Here is a 20,962-nt window from a genome sequence, read left to right as displayed (position 1 = left end):
GATGAGTTGAGTTTATACCAAAATGTATACATGGATGATACAGCAGAGGATTGGGAGAATGTCATGTGGTCAGATGAAACCAAAATCAATCAATCAATCAATGATTACTTATATAGCCCTGAATCACTGGTGTCTCAAAGGGCTGCACAAACCACACCACAAACCACTACGACATCCTTGGTAGAGCCCACATAACGGCAAGGAAAACTCACACCCAGTGGGATGTCGGTGTCAATGATGACTATGAGAACCTTGGAGAGGCCCACATATTTGGACAACCCCCCTCTCTAGGGGGACCGAAAGCAATGGATGTCGAGTGGGTCTAACATGATACTGTTAAAGTTCAATCCATAGTGGATCCAACACAACCGTGAGAGTCCAGTCCAAAGTGGATCCAACACAGCAGAGAGAGTCCCGTCCACAGTGGAGCCAGCAGGAAACCACCCCAAGCGGAGGCGGATCAGCAGCGCAGAGATGTCCCCAGCTGATACACAGGAGCGGTCCATTCTGGGTCCCGGCTCTGGACGATCTGTCCATCCTGGTTCCCGACTCAGGACAGCCAGCACCTCATCCATGGCCACCGGACCGGACCCCCTCCATTGGGACAGAGGAGAAAAAGAAAAGAAACGGCAGATCAACTGGTCTAAAAAGGGAGTCTATTTAAAGGCTAGAGTAAACAAATGAGTTTTAAAGTGAGACTTAAATGCTTCAAATAAAACTTTTTGGTATAAAACTCAACTCGTCGTGTTTGGAGGAAGAAGAATACTGAGTTGCATCCCAAGAACACCACACCTACTGTGAAGCATGGGGGTGGAAACATCATGCTTTGGGGCTGTTTTTCTGCTAAGGGGACAGGACGATTGATCCGTGTTAAGGAAAGAATGAATGGGGCCATGTATCGTGAGATTTTGAGCCAAAACCTCCTTCCATCAGTGAGAGCTTTCAATGGTTGACCAAATACTTACTTTCCACCATAATTTACATGAAAGTACTTTAAAATTCCAACAATGTGAATTTCTGGATTTTTTTTTTTTTCACATTCTGTCTCTCACAGTTGAAGTGTTCCTATGATGAAAATTACAGACCTCTGCACAATCGGTGGCTGACAAAATACTGTTTTGCTCCACTCTAAGTAAGTAAACAAAGGCTCCTAATTTAGTCTGCTGACATATGCAGTAACATATTGTGTCATTTTCCATTTTATTATTTTGTCAACATTATTAAGGACAAGTGGTAGAAAGTGAATTTTTAATCTACTTGTTCATTTACTGTTAATATCTGCTTACTTTCCCTTTCAACATGTTCTATCTACACTTCTGTTAAAATGTGATAATCACTTCTTCTGTTTGATACTTTACATTAGTTTTGGATGATACCACAACTTTAGGTATCAGTCCGATACCAAGTCATTACAGGATCATACATTGGTGATATTCAAAGTCGTCATGTATCCAGGGACATATTTCCTGAGTTTATAAACATAATATACATTACTTTTTTAAACGAAAAAAGATTTTGTGATGCTAAAAAATATTGATGTAATCATAGTAGTATCGACTAGCTACTCTCCGGTACTTGGTATCATTACAATGGATGTCTGGTGTAGATTCACCAATGGCGTTTGTTTACATTTACGGTGTGTAGTGAAGCATGTTTAGCTATTCCTCGTCCTGCAGGGTTGATACTTGTAAGAAACTCACTTTGTCTGTTGCCATGGAGGCGAGGATTAGTGATTTAGAAGTAGCTAAAACAAAGGCTGGACATTAGCCGCTGGCTAGAAACATCTTAAGCACCTCTTCCTGAGGGTGTTGCAGTGTTATGACTTCACCTTTATCGTTAGTTTTTAAGCCAAAATGCGTCCGTTCTCCTTGTTCTGTCCCCGCACTGTGTCTGCTTGTAAGTACTCTGTGATTGTGCGCTGCCGAACATGCTCCACTGCTGGTAAAACCAATAATATCCCGACGTGACGACGACGAACGGTAATAATGAATATAATTCATTAGTATCGCAGTACTATACCAATACTGGTATACCGTACAGCCCTAGACAGGACAATTACATTTTTCAAGGGATGGTTGGCAACCCAAGTAAGAAAAATGTATCTGTTTCCCCCCCATCCTTGTGGCGCCCCAAGAGAATGCGCCCTACGTTTAAAACCACAACTGCCAACAACTCACGGATTCGATTAAGGCAGAATTCATCATGGAGTTAACATCTTCACCCAGGAAGTAGACGAGGACCCTGGTTTCTCTCAGCATTGTTCTTCCCCCAGAGAGGCTCGAATGTCAGTCAGGTCTAAGGAGTCTGCCGGGATGGGCGTCCTCCTGCCGCTCTTAGGGGTCTGGCTGGAATAAACCTCCACAGACTTGGAGATGGAGTGCACGGAGGGATCCCGGAAATATTCAAACGCCTCCCGGGCGTGCTCCTCGCGGATGCTCTGCTCGAAGGTCTTGCGTTTGTGCCGGAACTCGATGACGGTCTTGGTGTAGGAGTTGAGCGTGGTGACCGACGCACCCATGCAGCAGGTGAAGGACGCCCAGGCCATGCTGGAACCACACAGCACACACAGATTGAATTTTACAGAGGAAAAAGTGGCGCTCAGTCCAAATTGCATTTTGATATCGCCCCTCAATACCGTCAAGGCGTGTTTGCCTAGATTAGTGTCAATCCCTTTAAGTCCCTCTGCTCTCCTCAAGTAAAGCGGGTCAGACAATCAAATATCATCATGTCATGTGCTTAGCAACCAGGATGGTCAATGCTTCTAAAAGGTCAAGAATTGTTACGCCTCACAGATGAATTTTTCACACACTGCGCATATTGTAAAGGGGTGAAATATCATCCCCTTATGCAATCCCAATCGCGCCTGTATCGGGGCTTTGGCACCAAAGTCTAATCCTGCATGACACGAGAGCTTTGGGGTTTTTTTTTTTCATTAGTGACAGTGATGCTGGGTAGAGGTGAGAGTCCAGCTACAAGACTATTCCAGGCGGCGACTTGGACTTTTTAGACTCCTTAGTTGGGTCTGGGCTTTCTTAAAGGTGCCTGTTCATAACCACACATTTAGGGGTTGGATTACAAAATAACTTTAGGCAATTGCAAATTGCAGATGGGTTGTAAACGTTTCCTTTCTTAGGTTTTCTTTTTGTTTTGTTGGGGTTATGTACAAAACTTAAGACTAGTGAAGTCGGCACGTTGTGTAAATGGTAAATAAAAAGAGAATACATCCATCCATCCATCCATTTCCTACCGCTTATTCCGTTTTGGGGTCGCTGGCGCCTATCTCAGCTACAATCGGGCGGAAGGCGACGTACACCCTGGACAAGTCGCCACCTCATCGCAGGGCCAAGACAGATAAAATGACTTGCAAATCCTTTTCAACATATATTCAATTGAATGGACTGCAAAGACAAGATATTTAACGTTCGAACAGGAAAACTTTGTTATTTTTTTGCAAATATTAACTCATTTAGAATTTGATACCTGAAACATGTTTCAAAAAAGCTGGCACAAGTGGCAAAAAAGACTGAGGAAGTTGAGGAATGCACATCAAACACTTATTTGGAACATCCCACAGGTGAACAGGGTAATTGGGAACAAGTGGGTCCCATGATTGGGCATAAAAGCAGCTTCCATGAAATACTTAGTCATTCACAAACAAGGATGGGGCGAGGCGGGTCACCACTTTGTGAACAAATGTGTGAGCAAATGGTCGAACCGTTTGAGAACATTTCTCAACAAGCTTTTGCAAGAAATTTAGTGATTTCACCATGTACGGTCCGTAATATCATCAAAAAGTTCAGAGAATCTGGAGAAACCCTGCGACTTAAAAAATGGTGCGGCTAATTTATGGATATTTTTGTGTTCAACACATCATTTTCATATTACACCGACAGACGCTAAAAAGATGTGTTATTGTTTGTGCTATGGTGCCATCTTGTGGACTTGTTTACTGCTGTGTTACAGGCCCCGTTTGGAAACAATAAAGGTATGTAAATAAACATTTACAAAATACTTTGTACTGGTATACATCCGGTGTGGCTAATATACATTAAATATTTTTTTCTTCTAAAATCTGGTGGGTGCGGCTTAAATACAGGCATGATCTACAGTCCAGAAAATGCGGTAATATGCGGTGAATTGACAATGACATTTTTTCATCGTAGTACATCAACGTCAGCCACACTGCATTCCACGTGGGAGCTTGTAATTTGAAACACCAGTACCTCAAATCAGCCGTGTCCGCTGCAATTAATTTAAATCAATTTAACCTCACACATACATACCATATTTCCTTGAATTTCCGCAGGGTATAGAGTATGCGCCTGCCTTGAATTACTGCCGGGTCAAACTCGCTTCGCAAAATACTTAGCGCATGCTTAGTTTTACCGCCTGGTCAAACTCGTGACGTCACGAGTGACACTTCCCCTGTAATCATTTTTAAAATGGAGGAGGCTGATTTCAATACCGGTAATTTGAAATCGCATAAAGGAAAGAAGATTAAGAGCTATTCAGTAGGATTTAAGGTCCAAGCTTACATCACACTAAAATTTTTACCACAGGCCTTTGGTAAATGCCGGAGTGAGAAGAGGCTTTAAAATAATTAGCGCATGCTTACTTTTACCGCATGCTTTTGGTAAGCGCAGGAGTGAGAAGAGGTTTTAAATTAATTAGCGCCCCAGCAGCAATTCAAGGAAATACGGTATACCTTTTAAAAATAAAGGCAAACTTTTAAATAAGAACTATTGTTAAAAACACATTACAATAGCATGTACCACAAACAACTACAGCATAATGCATTAAATTTTATACCGCACATTTCCCTTGGGAAAAGTTCACTTATTAAAAACAAGCGATTGTCATGGAGCTGCTTGCACGTTTTTCTATTTGGTAACACTTTGTCCGCCGTGTAACAATGGGACCTAAGACATCATTGTTTATGTTGCCTGCAGACATTTGTCTATGTCCGACCCAGTAAGCAAGGCTACTGGCTTATATAGTTTACTTAATTTATTATTTCTTCAGTCAGTGGTCAACAAAATAAACAAACAGTTGTACATTCAAAAATTGACAATGTTACAGACCGAAAGGGTTTAGGCTGAAGTTGAGCACTTATTTTTCCTAACCCTATAAACCAGGCCTGGGCAATTATTTTGACTCGGGGGCCACATTTAGAAAAAAAAAAGTGTCTCGGGGGCTGGTATATCTATTTTTATGAGCACTAATACAAAACCTCACAATAATGTCTGATTGAATGCTAAAAACGTTATGACAGACCGCCTTAAAAAACATAATGGAATTTTACATTTTTCTATGAAGGATAAAACACTGAATATTGACAAAATATGAACGTCTCACCCCCTTTCGATAGACACACTTTACAATCAAGTGAAACGCAACAAAAATGCAACAAACAGTGAAATATGAACGCGAAGGGTCCAAAATAAACCCACCTACAATCTGATATATCTGACACATCACTAAGCTTTAGAACTTGTCGTGAAAATCTCCTTCCGCGTCAGTGGAAACGCTCCCCACCCACACTGCTTGGTGCCTCGTTTGAGCTGCTGTGACTTACATTACCATAGTAACTAATTAGATTACCATGGTAACTAATTAGTAGGGCTGTGAATCTTTGGGTGTCCCAGGATTCGATTCAATATCGATTCTTGGGGTCACAATTCGATAATATCTCGATTTTTTCGATTCGATTTGATTCTCGATTCAAAAACGATATTTTTCCGATTCAAAACGATTCTGTATTCATTCAATACATAGGATTTCAGCAGGATCTACCCCAGTCTGCTGATATGCTAGCAGAGTAGTAGATTTAAAAAAAAAAAAGCTTTTATAATTGTAAAGGACAATGTTTTATCAACTGATTGCAATAATGTAAATTTGTTTTAACTATTAAACGAACCAAAAATATAACTTATTTTATCTTTGTGAAAACATTGGACTTAGTGTGTTGTCAAGCTTATGAGATGCGATGCAAGTGTAAGCCACTGTGACACTATTGTTCTTTTTTATTATTTTTATAAATGTCTAATGATAATGTCAATGAGGGATTTTTATTCACTGCTATGCTGAAATTATAATTAATGTTGATACCGTTGTTGATAATATTCATTTTTGTTTCATTACTTTTGGTTTGTTCTGTCTCGTGTTTGAGTCTCCTCTCAATTGCTCTGTTTATTGCAGTTCTGAGTGTTGCTGGGTCAGGTTTGGTTTTGGAATTGGATTGCATTGTTATGGTATTGCAGTGTAGTGGTTTGTTGGATTGATTAAAAAAAAATAAATTAAAAATTTAAAATTAAAAAATCGATTTTTTAAAAATGAGAATGGATTCTGAATTGCACAACGTAAACGATTTGATTCGTATTCGAATCGATTTTTTCCCACACCCCTACTAATTAGATTACCATAATAACTGGTATATTATCCACAAGCGCAGATTCCAAGAATTTGAATAATTTGAATAGTTCAAGACTTACGGTCATTAGAAAACATCACTGCATATCCTAATGGCAGCTACACTTTCCATCTTGAAGACCTAAAAAAATTATTTGGGAATGTCCGGCGGGCCTGGCCCTGCGATGAGTTGGCGACTTGTCCAGGGTGTACCCCGCCTTCCGCCCGATCGTAGCTGAGATAGGCACCAGCGCCCTCCGTGAACCCAAAGGGAATAAGCGTTAGAAAATGGATGGATGGATGGATGGATGTCCGGCGGGCCAGATTGAAAAGCTTAACGGGCTGCATGTGGCCCCTGGGCCTTGATTTGCCCAGGTCTGCTATAAACGATATCAAAAATACAAGATGAGCTTCCCAGAAATTTCCTTTGCACCAGTGGTCCCCAACTTTTTTGTAGCTGCGGACCGGTCAATGCTTGATAATTTGTCCCGTGCCCTAGGACAAATTATTATTATTTTATTTTATTTTTTTATTTGTTATGAAAAAGGGAGGCGTTTGTCATGAAAAAGGGAGGTTTTTTTGTGTTGGTGCACTAATTGTAAGTGTATTTTGTGTTTTTTTATTTTGATTTAATAAAAAAAATAAAAAATAAGAAAATATTTTGAATAAAAAAATATCAAAATTCGGGCTCCAGTACTCTGGAATGCCCTCCCAGTAACAGTTCGAGATGCTACCTCAGTAGAAGTATTTAAGTCTCACCTTAAAACTCATTTGTATACTCTGGCCTTTAAATAGACCTCCTTTTTAGACCAGTTGATCTGCCGCTTCTTTTCTTTTTCTCCTCTGTCCCCCCATCCACAAGGTCCGGTCCGATGACCATGGATGAAGTACTGGCTGTCCAGAGTCGGGACCCAGGATGGACCGCTCGCCTGTGTATCAGTTGGGGACATCTCTATGATGCTGATCCGACTCCGCTTGGGATGGTTTCCTGTGGACGGGACTCTCGCCGCTGTCTTGGATCGGCTTTGAACTGAACTCTCGCGGCTGTGTTGGAGCCACTATGGATTGAACTTTCACAGTATCATGTTAGACCCGCTCGACATCCATTGCTTTCGGTCTCCTAAAGGGGGGGGTTTCCCACATTTGAGGTCCTCTCCAAGGTTCTCATAGTCATCATTGTCACTGGCGTACCACTGGGTGTGAATTCTCCTTGCCCACTGGGTGTGAGTTTTCCTGGCCCTTATGTGGGTTCTTCCGAGGATGTCGTAGTTGTAGTGGTTTGTACAGTCCTTTGAGACACTTGTGATTTAGGGCTATATAAATAAACATTGATTGATTGGTTGATTGAAAAAATCCGGTGGTTGGGGACCACTGCTTTACACAACATAAACACCGTTGCGCTCTGTAGTCCAGAAAATATGGTGGTGATTTAAGGGAATGTGCCATGACCAAGAAACGTGGTAAAAAGGAGGACCACGTGTAACAGACTTGAGTCTTACCAGAAGGACCAGCCATAGTCCCAGTTATAGGGCCTCCAGTCAGGGGGCCCCAGACTGACAGTGACCTGGAAGACCTGTGTGTACATCACATGAGCCACCATGCCCAGGAGACCTGAATTCAAATGGACGTGGTTAGGAAGGACAACATGATTGTCTGTGCTCTTTATTTCATCTGACAATTCATCTTTGATAGGAACTTATTTGTTGGCACTAAGAACATTAACATCTAATACAAGAGTTGCTTGAATTTATTTACAATGTGTGTTGTTGTGCTTGTAGTTTGCACTGCACTGCATCACTCTAGTCAATTGCACCTTTGTAAAGGCAGAAGAATTGATATTACCCTTGTATTTAATCACATTAGTTCCAAAAGTAGAGCAGAGAGCAATAAGACGTAACAACCTGAGAGCACGGTGAAGACCGCGGCGAAGGCGTTGAGCTTGAGCCCGTCGATGACGTTGCTTGAGTGGACGAGCTCCAAACACATGAGGCTGAAGCCAACCACCAGGAGAACGATGTACAGCATCTCAGACACCAGCGACAGCCACAGCATCCCTGATGGACAGTATCGCAGTCATCAAATGAACGCTATGGATATTACTGTATAGACTTTGAATCACTACTCTTACAGCATATCCAACTAGACCAGGGGTGTCAAACTCAAATACAGAGTGGGCCAAAATTTTAAACGGAACAAAGCTGCGGGCCAAGGTTGAACAAATTAACCTTTTAATAGGAACCCAGACAAGTTTTGCATGAAATATTGAACAAGCAAGGCTTATATAACTTTAGTGACATGCAAAATCCAGTTTCAAATAATAATAATAATAATTAAAAAAATATCAATGGCATATCAAATTAAATTTAAATAAAAATGTAATGCCTTTTTTTGTATTTGCAATCTTCTGAGGTAAATATCTTATTTTTTCCACAGGCTAATAATACATTTGAAAATAAAATAATAATGAATGAACCAAACACTCAAGCCTTGAAGTAGCAAGAGAAAATACATGAAAAAAACGTTAATTATTGGTCAGTTTGCTGGAAGTTTCCCAGAAGAGTTAGTGCTGCAAGGGGTTCTGGGTATTTGTTCTGTTGTGTTACGGTGCGGATGTTCACCCGAAATGTGTTTGTCATTCTTTTTTGGTGTGGGTTCACGGTGTGGCGCATATTTGTAAGAGTGCTAAAGTTGTTTATACGGCCACCCTCAGTGTGACCTGTATGGCTGTTGACCAAGTATGCGTGGCATTCACTTGTGTGTGTGTGTGTGTGTAAAAGCCACAAATATTATGTGACACGCTGTTAGTATGGAGGAAAAGTGGACGTGACGACAGGTTGTAGAGAGCGCTAAAGGCAGTGCCTTAAATGCACGTCCCCAATATAGTTGTCCAGGTGGAAATCGGTAGAAATTTGGGAGAATGGTTGCCCGGGAGATTTTCGGGAGGGGCACTGAACTTCGGGAATCTACCGGTAAAATTAGGAGGGTTGGCAAGTATGAGAATTAGCGGTGAATGCGGTTTTACAGCGGCACCAACGTTGTATAACACCGGCGGGCCAGCTCTAATGCTAAATTGATATTGCCTCAAGGGCCAAATTAAATTACACGGCGGGCCAGATTTGGCCCGTGGGCCAGAGTTTGACACCCATGAACTAGACTTTGTCATGTAGAGCTTTGTATCCATCAGTGTTTTTGAATGTGTAGATTTTTATTGATTCAGGCCATGGTACACTGCAACTAGACTCTTCTTGTTTGTTGAAGACACTTTACCTTTCGTCCAAAAGACTAAAATTCCAGGTATGGAGCCTCCGTACCTACTGTACGCAAAGGTCAGAAAAGGGTCCTACAATGGACCAATGGATTGTTTGTTTGCATGGAGGCAAAACGACTCATTTGTTTGGAATGAGACTATCTTTGGGTGAGTCCGGTCAGGACATTGTTGAACGCAGACAATTTTAACCTCCTCCTCTGTTTGCCCCACCCTCCACATTCCGCCATCACTGATTGTGTGCCTACAACAATGTCCTGTGATGAATCACCCAAAGATGGTCTCATTCCGCACTGGTGAGTTGTTTTGCCGCCAAGCAGGCAAACCACCTAATGGTTTGCAGGAAGGTCGTTTGCAAGCCATGCAGAGCACAATTATGACCACACCCACAAGAAGCATATTTAGTAGGGATTCTTGGTCCAAGCCGAAAATTGGAAACCAAAACCAACAACTAAAACACCAAAATTAATTATTATTCCAATTATTATTACAGTTAATAATAATAATAACAGCATCAAGTACTGAATTTCCCCCAGGGATCAATAAAGTAATTTCTATTATATTCTATCTATCAAAGGTTGGAATTGGGGGTTAAATCACCAAAATGATTCCCGGGCGCGGCCACCGCTTCTGCTCACTGCTCCCCTCACCTCCCAGGGGGTGGTCAAGGGTGATGGGTCAAATGCAGAGAATAATTTCCCCACACTTAGTGTGTGTGTGTGTGTGACAATTATTGGCCCCTTAACTTTAACTTAATAGATTTTCTTTGTAAAAAGCACTTTACATTGAGCAAAGAACCTCAAAAGTGCTACAGTGTAATAAAAAAATAAATAAAAACATAATAAAATAAATAAATAAAAAATAAAAAACTAGAACAGCCTAATAGCTAAAACTAGCACGGATTAATCTAAAAAAAGGCTTTTTCAAAAAGAAGGGTTTTTAAAGCCTTTTTTAAAAGCATCCACAGTTACTGACAGTTTGGTTATGTTTGGGTTTTCCTTTGTGTTTGTGTTTATTTCCTGCATGTTCCCCTCACCTGTCCCTGATTGGCAGCCGGGCACACCTGGTTGCAGTTGCCAATCAGGCTACTATTTATGCCTGCCTCGCCCTTCTGTCAGGGCTCAATGATTGTATCCTGTATACCAGTGGTACCCAAACTTTTTTGCACCACGGACCGGTTTAATGTTGGCATTATTTCTACTTGTGCCGGATAAATACAGCAAAAATAAGTGCATGAAAAATACAACTCACTATAATGTTGAATTACTGGGAGCGCTGGGCTTGTTTCTTTGCAATGAGATTGATGGTAACCTGCAGATGGAAATTAGCCTTTGGCTACAATCTGTCACATTTATATTTTATATGGTCATAAGTGTGCATTGTATCATGTCACAAAGTTATAACAAATATAACAAATGGCAGCTTCCTATGAGAAGTTTTATTGTACATCTATAAACAAGCTTATTGGTGTGTCTAGTGGGACATGCGAAAATTAAGTTGGAGAAAATGCAGTCTTTTATAAATTACTTAATGTCTCTCTGCATCATGGACCGGTACCGGTCCCGGAACTGGTGGTTGGGGACCACTGCTGTATACTGTTGCCTGTCTCCTGGTTCCTAGTTCCTGTTTTCCCTCCATTTTGACATCAAAGTCATGTTTTCCTGTGCTACACCTGCAAACTCTGCATCTGGGGGTTCTGACAATAGTATGACTATTCAATGTCACATTGAACTGTATATCAAGGAACGTAATCAGACCTATTGTTGTGTAAATACTTAAAAATGATCCAAATGGCTTCAACGTGTTGTTTTGAACAGAAACAAATAAACAGTCGAGAGTCATCTACTACACAGGTGGACTGTTTTTTGATTTTGTGAAATTACAAGGATGTTTAATATGTGTTTTCGCTGACACAATCTGACAAAAAAGCTTAAAATTGAACAATTGAGCCTCAGACAAGCAATTACCGATTATAGCTGAAATTCAAGTTACAATGCAGTTGAGTGGATCATTAATGGTTATAGACACACACTTAAGACCATCCTTGTGGAAAAAGATTGTACCATAGATAGGTGACTGACGGATATCAGTTCAATATAGCATAGAATAGAAGAACAGATCTTTATTGTCATTTTACAAGTACAACGAGATTGATTTTCTGGTACAAGTCCCGATAAGAGCAGACATACGTTACAGGGGAGGACAAGATGAGACCGCCAACGCATCAGCCACATACGGCGCTCCTTAAAAAGCTGAGAAAAGGGTGACATTGGGAAAGAGGGGTGGAGTAAAAAAAATATCAATCTAAGGCTAGACCCTCAGGAGGGGTCCAGACTGAGTCCAAGGAAGAAACCTCACATAGCATGGCACACATTTAGACATGGTACGTATATCACACCCACTTGCAACAGAGGGAGGGGGTGGGTTTGAGGAGACTCGCTGCCGCTGTATAGCGCTGCTCAGCCATCCACAGCCCCAGAGGAATTAAGCGGTGGTGAAGGCGTTGATTTCAAGGGTGGGGGTTGTGTGTGCATATATACCCAATTAACTTGGGAGAGATTATGCATGTTTTTGTATGACTGAGGCCGATCAAAGTTCGACTGCAGGTGTTGTTGACAAAAAGGAAGGTCAAAAGCGTTTATCTTTGAGGAGTCCTTGGGAGATTTTCTTCAGAACAGCCTGTTCCTGTGTCAAGGCCATTCAAGGGAGTCCAAATCATAGATTAAGAAGTTGTTTTTCTTCGAGAAGACAAAAATAGTGACTTATCTCCTCGGTTTGTCCATGCTGGATTTCTTCAATTACAATTAATTATTCATTCTCTGCAAACTTTTCCAAGATGAGATCCATTTTGCGATTCAACTCAGAAATCGCTCCAGTCTGTGTTCCCACAGCCCGACCCAATCCTTCCATTGCGTTGAACAGACGTTGGGCCCCTTGAGTGGCTGCCATCGTGTTAAGAATTTGTCGATACACCAGAGCAATGCCCAGCCCAATCAGCAAGTGCCCCGCGATCACAGCTCCAAATAGGTAGATGTCTTCGACGTCCTCGATGGAAAGGGCTGAGAGGCACATCATCCTCCAAGTATTCCAGGAATCCCTCACGTACGCCGCAGTGATGGTTCCATCAGGGCAGCCAGGCTCCCCCGAACCTCTTTTTTTTGTCGAAAAGACTGTGTCAATTGCGTCAAGAGTCCAGCTGATCATATTCATATTGATATGTGGATTAGAGGACAGCGCAAAGAAAAGAGGCTTTCAAAAAGTTCAGACAAAGACAAGACGCAGAGAGCAAGCAGGGAAACAGGAAACGGAGATAATTGCGACTGCTCTCACCAGAGGCAAGCTTGAATATCAACAGAAAACAAGTATCAGATGATATCGCCTTTCATTTAAACTCTCAAAAATAAGCTCTGATGCAAGCAGTCCTGCTGCGTGTTTACTTCTGCAAACCTGGTCAGTCAGTTGACATCCAAACATCCTCCAAAAAACGCACAAGGTTGGTCTCGTACTTTAGTGAAGTCATTTGCAAAAGTTAAAACAGGCTAACGAGAACCAGCAGCTACACAACAGCTAAGCAAACTATAGTACACACGCCAGACATGTAGCGGTTGGGTCGCATGGTGATGGAAGGGTGCTGTTGGAACGACAGGAGACGTTGTGCAGGTGAGACTACGATTTATTCCGATAAATCAGGCCGGAACAAACTTTCTTGTCTCTCCTTCTCACAGAGACATAAAAAACAAGCGCACCGTCTTACATTCGTCACATACGTATACGCCCTCGCGGAGCAGAGAGGTAGCGGCATGAGCAACGTTAGCTGTGATGCGAGTGGCAATACGAGAGAAAGAAGGTGCCAATCTGGTAACAAATGAAGGAACAATTAAATCCTAATAAAAACAGCAGGGGGTCCATCGTCTGGCGGTGGTTTGGCTTCAAGCGGGAATATGTCAAACAGACAACCGTAATTTGTCAAGTGTGGGGCAGAAGCGTTGCTACAAAACGGTGTAGCATCATTTAAAAAGTCATCCGCTAGAGCAGGGGTCGGGAACCTTTTTGGCTGAGAGAGCCAATAAGCCAAATATTTTAAAATGTATTTCCATAAGAGCCATATAATATTTTTTTTTTTACATTGAACACAACTAATCACGTGCATTTTTAAGTAAAACCAACATTTCTAGAGTTTAATAAGTCTGTTATTCTCTGTAATAACATTGTTATTCTGAAACTAACTGTGGAGGGGGTGTGGCCTGCGGGGCTGCAGCGAAGCAGGGTGTGCCAGGACTGGCCTTGAAATCAGCGACAGGTGTGTAGATGGCCCACCTGGGCCTTGTTATCTAATCACCTGTCGCTATGTTATAAGCAGCAGCCAGGAAGAGAGACGGGGTTGGGGCTGCAGCCAGAGTGCGAGCGAGAACGAAAGAGAAAAAGACAATTGCTGGAAAGCAACTGAGAGACTTATTGAAAAATAAAACAATATTGTAACCCTGAAACTGGCTCTCATGTCGGTGCTTGGTGGTCTGAAGAAACCCCAGGAGGGAAAACCCCACACTAATCAATAATAAATAACTTTTTACCATTAACGCAACTTCTTGAACAGGTGCGCTAGAAAACGGATGAATGGATTAAAATACACGTGAATGTTTTATATTTTGAACGCTATTTTTAACACTGTGATTACAAGCGGAATTATTCATTACTTAGCGTGTTAAGCAATGTCAGCTCGGATTTATCCGAGAGCCAGATGCAGTCATCAAAAGAGCAACATCTGGCTCGTGAGCCATAAATTCCCTACCCCTGCGCTAGAGACTGAAGAGTGATTGAAACTCTGCATGTCAACATCTCTGTTCAGTGCCACACCAACAAAATTCTGAGGCCACCATTTGGCATTTCCACATCAACTCCGTAAGAAAAAAAATAGTCAACAACAGAATGAGATAACGTCCGCAGGAACCTACCACTTAGCGGAGGACATACACTATTTGATTTTCTATTGTGCAGCTCATTTTTATTTGACACTGTTTTAAACTATTGTAGTGGCATTCTGTACAAAAAGTGAACTTTAATTTAGTGTTGTTTTAATAAGTCGCTCTTGGTGACATCATGCACAAAAGTGCCCTAATAGCTTGTTTTAACATTTCTCTGACAATCTTGCTCTTTGTTTTGAAATGACATGAATGTCTGTGACACTGCTTCATAACTGTTTAATAAATACAGTTTTGGTCAATTGACTTAGTTGTGATTTCCCTCTCTGCATGAACGTTTAATATGAGCATATATTAATGCAATATGAACAAGAATATTTTAATGTAGACACATAGAATCATCATACTGCTGTGATTGTATGCATAAAAGTGTTTATTCAAGGCTAAGGCAAAATACTGAGAGCTGAAACAGAACTTAAACAACAAGTGAGTCAAAACGTAAACAAACTATGATCCGAGCAACGGATCATAACAAGACATGTGTAATGTGTTCTTAAAGGAATAATACTGCAGTCTAAAACACCACATTTGTCAATATGAACATGTATCATATAGGTATGCTGTAGTCGTATAGCACTTACACATACACAGTCTCTGTAGGCAGATGCGTATTGGAAAGAATCCAGGAAAACAATCGTGTCCGCATCATTCTATTTACTGCATGCACGTAGTTGAATGAATTACAAACAAAAATGAATTAACACGATACCTCGAAAGCATGGGTTTGTCATAAGGTTTTCATATGCACTGTTGTTTTCGGAGTAACTTTACTTGATCAAGCCTTTTCTGACATACCATACCACAAAAAATAGTATGTACTACCCTGGTACCAACCTCGTCACGTCCGTTGTGTCCTGAGCAAGACACTTCACCCTTGCTCCTGATGGGTGCTGGTTGGCGCCTTGCATGGCAGCTCCCTCCATCAGTGTGTGAATGTGTGTGTGAATGGGTAAATGTGGAAGTAGTGTCAAAGCGCTTTGAGTACCTTGAAGGTAGAAAAGCGCTATACAAGTACAACCCATTTATCATTTATTTACTAGTGTTGTAACGATACCAATATTTTGGTACCGGTATTAAAGGCCTACTGAAAGCCACTACTACCGACCACGCAGTCTGATAGTTTATATATCAATGATGAAATATTAACATTGCAACACATGCCAATACCGGTTTAGTTGACTAAATTGCAATTTGAATTTCCCACGGAGTTTCTTTTGAAAAACGTTGCGGAATGATGACGTGTTCGCGTGACGTCACGGACTGTCAGGAAATATTAGCTCAGCACCAGTTACGGCTAAAAGTCGTCTTTTCATCGCATAATTACACAGTAATTTGGACATCTGCGTTGCTGAATCTTTTGCAATTTTTTCAATTAATAATGGAGACTATAAAGAACAATGCTGTTGGTGGAAAGCGGTGTATTGCAGCTGTCTTTAGCACCGAGACACAGCCGGTGTTTCTTTGTTTTTAACACAGAGCGGTCAACCGAACATGTTTCTCTACGTCAACCAGCATGTTTTTGAATGGGAAAATTGTGATATATATCTTACCGGAGACATCGTTGGATTATTCGTCCTCCTGCAGTAGCTGTTTAAAAGGCAGCTGTGAGCTTGGCTCCTCGGCTTCTCTCTGAAACACTGCGTGTTCACCGCAGCCATCCGACCTCGAGGTATGTCTTTACAATCTCACTAAAACACTATTAAAACAATAAGCAGATAGGGGATCTTTTGGAATTATCCTGGTAAATGTGTCTAATTACATCTGAAACGCTCACACTCCCGCCACCCGCAGCCGTCGTTTTTATTTTATTATATATTTTTTTTCTTCTAGTCCTTCACTAACAATATCATCATCCACAAATCTTTCATCCTCGCTCAAATTAATGGGGAAATTGTCGCTTTTTCGGTCCGAATAGCTCTTGCTGATGGAGGCTCCCATTATAAACAATGTGAGGACGTGAGGAGCCCTCACCCTTGTGACGTCATCGTCTGCGACTTCCAGTAAAGGCGAGGCTTTTTTTATCAGCACCAAAAGTTGCAAACTTTATTGTCGATGTTCTCTACTAAATCCTTTCAGCAAAAATATGTCAATATTGCGAAATGATCAAGTATGACACATAGAATGGACCTGCTATCCCCGTTTAAATAAGAAAATCTCATTTCAGTAGGCCTTGAAAATTATTTCGATACTTTTCTAAATCAAGGAAACCACACAAAAATTGCATTTTTGGTTTTATTTTAACAACAAATCTTAGGGTATATTAAACATATGTTTCTTATTGCAGTTAAGTCCTTAAATAAAATAGTGAACATACTAGACAACTTGTCTTTTAGTAGTAAGTAAACAAACGAAGGCTCCTAATTTAGTCAGCTGACACATGCAGTAACATATTGTGTCATTTATCATTCTATTATTTTGTCAAAATTATAAAGGACAAGTGGTAGAACATGAATTCCTAATCTACTCGTTCATTTACTGTTAATATCTGTTTACTTTCTATTTTAACATGTTATGTCTACACTTCTGTTAAAATGTAATAATCACTTATTCTTCTGTTGTTCGATACTTTACATCAGTTTTGGATGACACCACAAATTTGGTTATCAATCCGATTCCAAGTAGTTACAGGATCATACATTGGTCATTTTCAAAGTCCTCATGTGTCCAGGGACATATTTCCTGAGTTTATAAACATAATATACATTTTTGAAAATCGAAAGAAGATGTTGTGATACCAAAAAATTCGACGTAATCATATTATTATCGACGACATACGTGCTTGTACTTGGTATCATTACAGTGGATGTCAGGTGTCGATCCACCCATGGCGTTTTGTTTACATTTTGATGCCGCTGAACTACGGTGTGTAGTGAAGCATGTTTAGCTATTCCTCGTCCTGCAGAGATGATACTTGTAAGAAACGTCATTTATTTGTCGCCATGGAGGCGAGGATTAGTGATTTAGTAGTAGCTAAAACACTGCCGACAAGGGCTGGAACTTTAGCAGTACTTCTTCTTGAGGGTGTTTCAGTGTTATAACTTCACCTTTATCGTTATTTTTTAAGCCAAAATGCGTCTGTTCTCCCTTTTCTGTCTACATACTGTATCTGCATGTAAGTACTCCGTGATTGTGCACTGCCGAACATGCCCGTCTGGTTGTAAACCAGCAATGTCACGACGTGACTTCGACGCGGTTACGGGACTGGTACTTTTTAGAGGCAGTATAATACCGAATATATAGCTTACTATGCACTATGATTTTTTTGCTGGTATCGTATTAAATTAATATTGACACCCCTTTCAACATTAAAACACTGTAAAATCAAGTTCAACTCACCTTTCTCTGACGCAGGAGCCAAGTCAATGAAGCTTCTGCACATCTCACCTGGTATCACAGCAAAGAAAAAAAATGTCATCATTGTCATTTGCATCGTCCACATTCCGGTACAAAACACCGACATTTTTTTCACAGGGGAAACGCGGCGAGTTTCAAACGGACTGATATTGTTTAATTGACCTCCGCCAGATGGTCAGTCGGTTGCCAAGCCCTCTCAGCATCTGCTTCTCGACTCACTGCATGATCTCACTTTGCAAAGAACTATGTTTAAAAAGCAAAACACATGGAGCCTAGTAAACAATACAACATGTTAATTTTGGGGGTGGTATAGCTTCTGCCACCCGAGTCTCTGCCGTTGCGTCCTTGGGCAAGACACTTTACCCACCCGCTCCCAGTGCCACCCACACTGCCTTAGTTTAGTTTAGTTAGTTTAGTCTTTATTTGAAGGGACAATGCACAGAAAAATTAAGCTCATAGACAGATATGTTCTGTACCAGATTATAGCTAAATCGCTCATTTCCATCTGCAGTCCCTGGCTACCTAAATTAAACGGATACAAAAATCATGCAATAAAATTATGACAATAAAATAATAATATAGCATGTAATCAAATTAAGAAATATCATAAGAAATGCCCTTTCATGGAAACATACTTGATATACAATACAACCACACATCATTTACATCAACACACAAAAATACATGCTCTTGTCCACATCTGTCATCATTCTTAAAAACAACCATGATTTTAACAGACACACCTCACAATTTACAACAAAAATGCTGTCATGGATGAATATAATACACATTAAGTTGATATGTCAAACATAGTGGCCACCTTAGTGACCGTGTGAGCAGCTTTGATTGCTCCAAAGCCACATACTTAATATACAATACAACCACACCTCATTTACATCATCACACAAAGACAATGCATGCTCTTGTTCACGTCTGTCATAAATTGTAAAAACAACCATGATTTTAACAGACACACCTCACAATTTACAACAAAAATGCTGTCATGGATGAATATTGATATGTCAAACATAGTGGCCACCTTAGTGACCGTGTGAGCAGCTTAGATTGCTCCAAAGCCACATACTTAATACACAATACAACCACACATCATTTACATCAACACACAAAAATACATGCTCTTGTTCACATCTGTCATCATTCTTAAAAACAACCATAATTTTAACAGACACACCTCACAATTTACAACAAAAATGTTGTCATGGTTAATATAATACACATTAAGTTGATATGTCAAACATAGTGGCCACCTTAGTGACCGTGTGAGCAGCTTTGATTGCTCCAAAGCCACATACTTAATACACAATACAACCACACCTCATTTACATCATCACACAAAAATAAATGCTCTTGTTCACATATGTCATCATTTGTAAAAACAACCATGATTTTAACAGACACACCTCACAATTTACAACAAAATTGCTGTCATGGATGAATATAATACACATTAAATTGATCTGTCAAACATAGTGGCCACCTTAGTGACCGTGTGAGCAGCTTCGATTGCTCCAAAGCCACTTTTTAACTTCAATTGTGAAAGAAGAGTAATCTGTCAGACGTTTCATGTGTGTGGTGAGGTTGTTCCATTCCTTTATGGCATGGGTGTCAAACTCTGGCCTGCGGGCCAAATCTGGCCCGCAGTGTAATTTAATTTGGCCCTTGAGGCAATATCAATTTAGCATTAGAGCTGGCCCGCCGGTGTTATACAGCGTCGGTGCCGCTGTAACACCGCATTCACCGCTTATACTCATACTTGCCAACCCTCCTAATTTTACCGGTAGACTCCCGAAGTTCAGTGCCCCTCCCGAAAATCTCCCGCAGTAACCATTCTCCCGAATTTCTACCGATTTCCACCTGGACAACTATATTGGGGGCGTGCATTTAAGGCACTGCCTTTAGCATTCTCTACAACCTGTCGTCACGTCCGCTTTTCCTCCATACTAACAGCGTGTCACATAATATTTGTGGCTTTTACACACACACGCACAAGTGAATACAAGGCATACTTGGTCAACAGCCATACAGGTCACACTGAGAGTAATAAATAAATGGGTTGTACTTGTATTGCGCTTTTCTACCTTCAAGGTACTCAAAGCGCTTTGACACTACTTCCACATTTACCCATTCATACACACATTCACACACTGATGGTGATTAATGATTAATTCACAGCTAGAGTAGCCGTATAAACAACTTTACCACTGTTACAAATATGCGCCACACTGTGAACACACACCAAACAAGAATGACAAACACATTTCGGGTGAACATCCGCACCGTAACACAACAGAACAAATTCCCAGAACCCTTTGCAGCACTAACTCTTCCGGGAAACTTCCAGCAAACTGACCAATAATTAACGTTTTATTCATGCATTTTCTCTTGCTACTTCAAGGCTTGAATGTTTGGTTCATTCATTATTGTTATTTTATTTTCAAATGTATTACTAGCCTGTGGAAAAAAATTGATATTCATCTCAGAAGATTGCAAATAGAAAAAAAGGCATAACATTTCTATTTAAATTTAATTTGATATGCCATTGATATTTTTTTATTATTATTATTATTGTTTGAAACTGGATTTTGCATGTCACTAAAGTTATATAAACCATGCTTGTTCAATATTTAATGCAAAACTTGTTTGGGTCCCTATTAAAAGGTTAATTTGTTCAACCTTGGCCCGTGGCTTTGTTCCGTTTAAAATTTTGGTCCCACTCTGTATTTGAGTTTGACACTCCTGCTTTATGGCTTTATATGAAAAGGCTGATTGTGCAAAAGATGTTTTAAAATGTAACTTGAATATTAGGTTTCTCAATGTAACTACAGAGAAGCGCTATATAAATATAATTCACAATTTAAGGCATTTTTTCATACGTCGGGCGGAGAATGTTGTAAAAGGGACACATTAATCAGGTAGACGGAAGTTGGCAACAGCT

General features: G+C 40.6%; 1 protein-coding gene across 2 annotated transcripts in view; it reads right to left on the bottom strand.

The window, feature by feature from the left end:
- Positions 1–23: 23 nt before the first annotated feature.
- The window catches only part of LOC133538999 (germ cell-specific gene 1-like protein), a 27,579-nt gene continuing 6,640 nt past the window's right edge, over positions 24–20,962 (bottom strand). For both annotated transcript variants that reach the window (XM_061880987.1, XM_061880988.1), the window contains 4 exons: positions 17,989–18,036; positions 8,310–8,462; positions 7,908–8,019; positions 24–2,546 (listed from right to left, as the gene is read on the bottom strand). In XM_061880987.1, coding sequence (XP_061736971.1) covers positions 2,252–2,546; positions 7,908–8,019; positions 8,310–8,462; positions 17,989–18,036 — 608 coding nt within the window. In that variant the 3' untranslated portion in view covers positions 24–2,251. The remainder of the gene's footprint in view (positions 2,547–7,907; positions 8,020–8,309; positions 8,463–17,988; positions 18,037–20,962) is intronic.

This window comes from Nerophis ophidion, linkage group LG20, assembly GCF_033978795.1.
Source record: "Nerophis ophidion isolate RoL-2023_Sa linkage group LG20, RoL_Noph_v1.0, whole genome shotgun sequence".
Lineage (NCBI taxonomy): Eukaryota > Metazoa > Chordata > Actinopteri > Syngnathiformes > Syngnathidae > Nerophis > Nerophis ophidion.
Note: the sequence above shows the minus strand (reverse complement) of the source record. Positions and strands in the feature narration are given on the sequence as shown.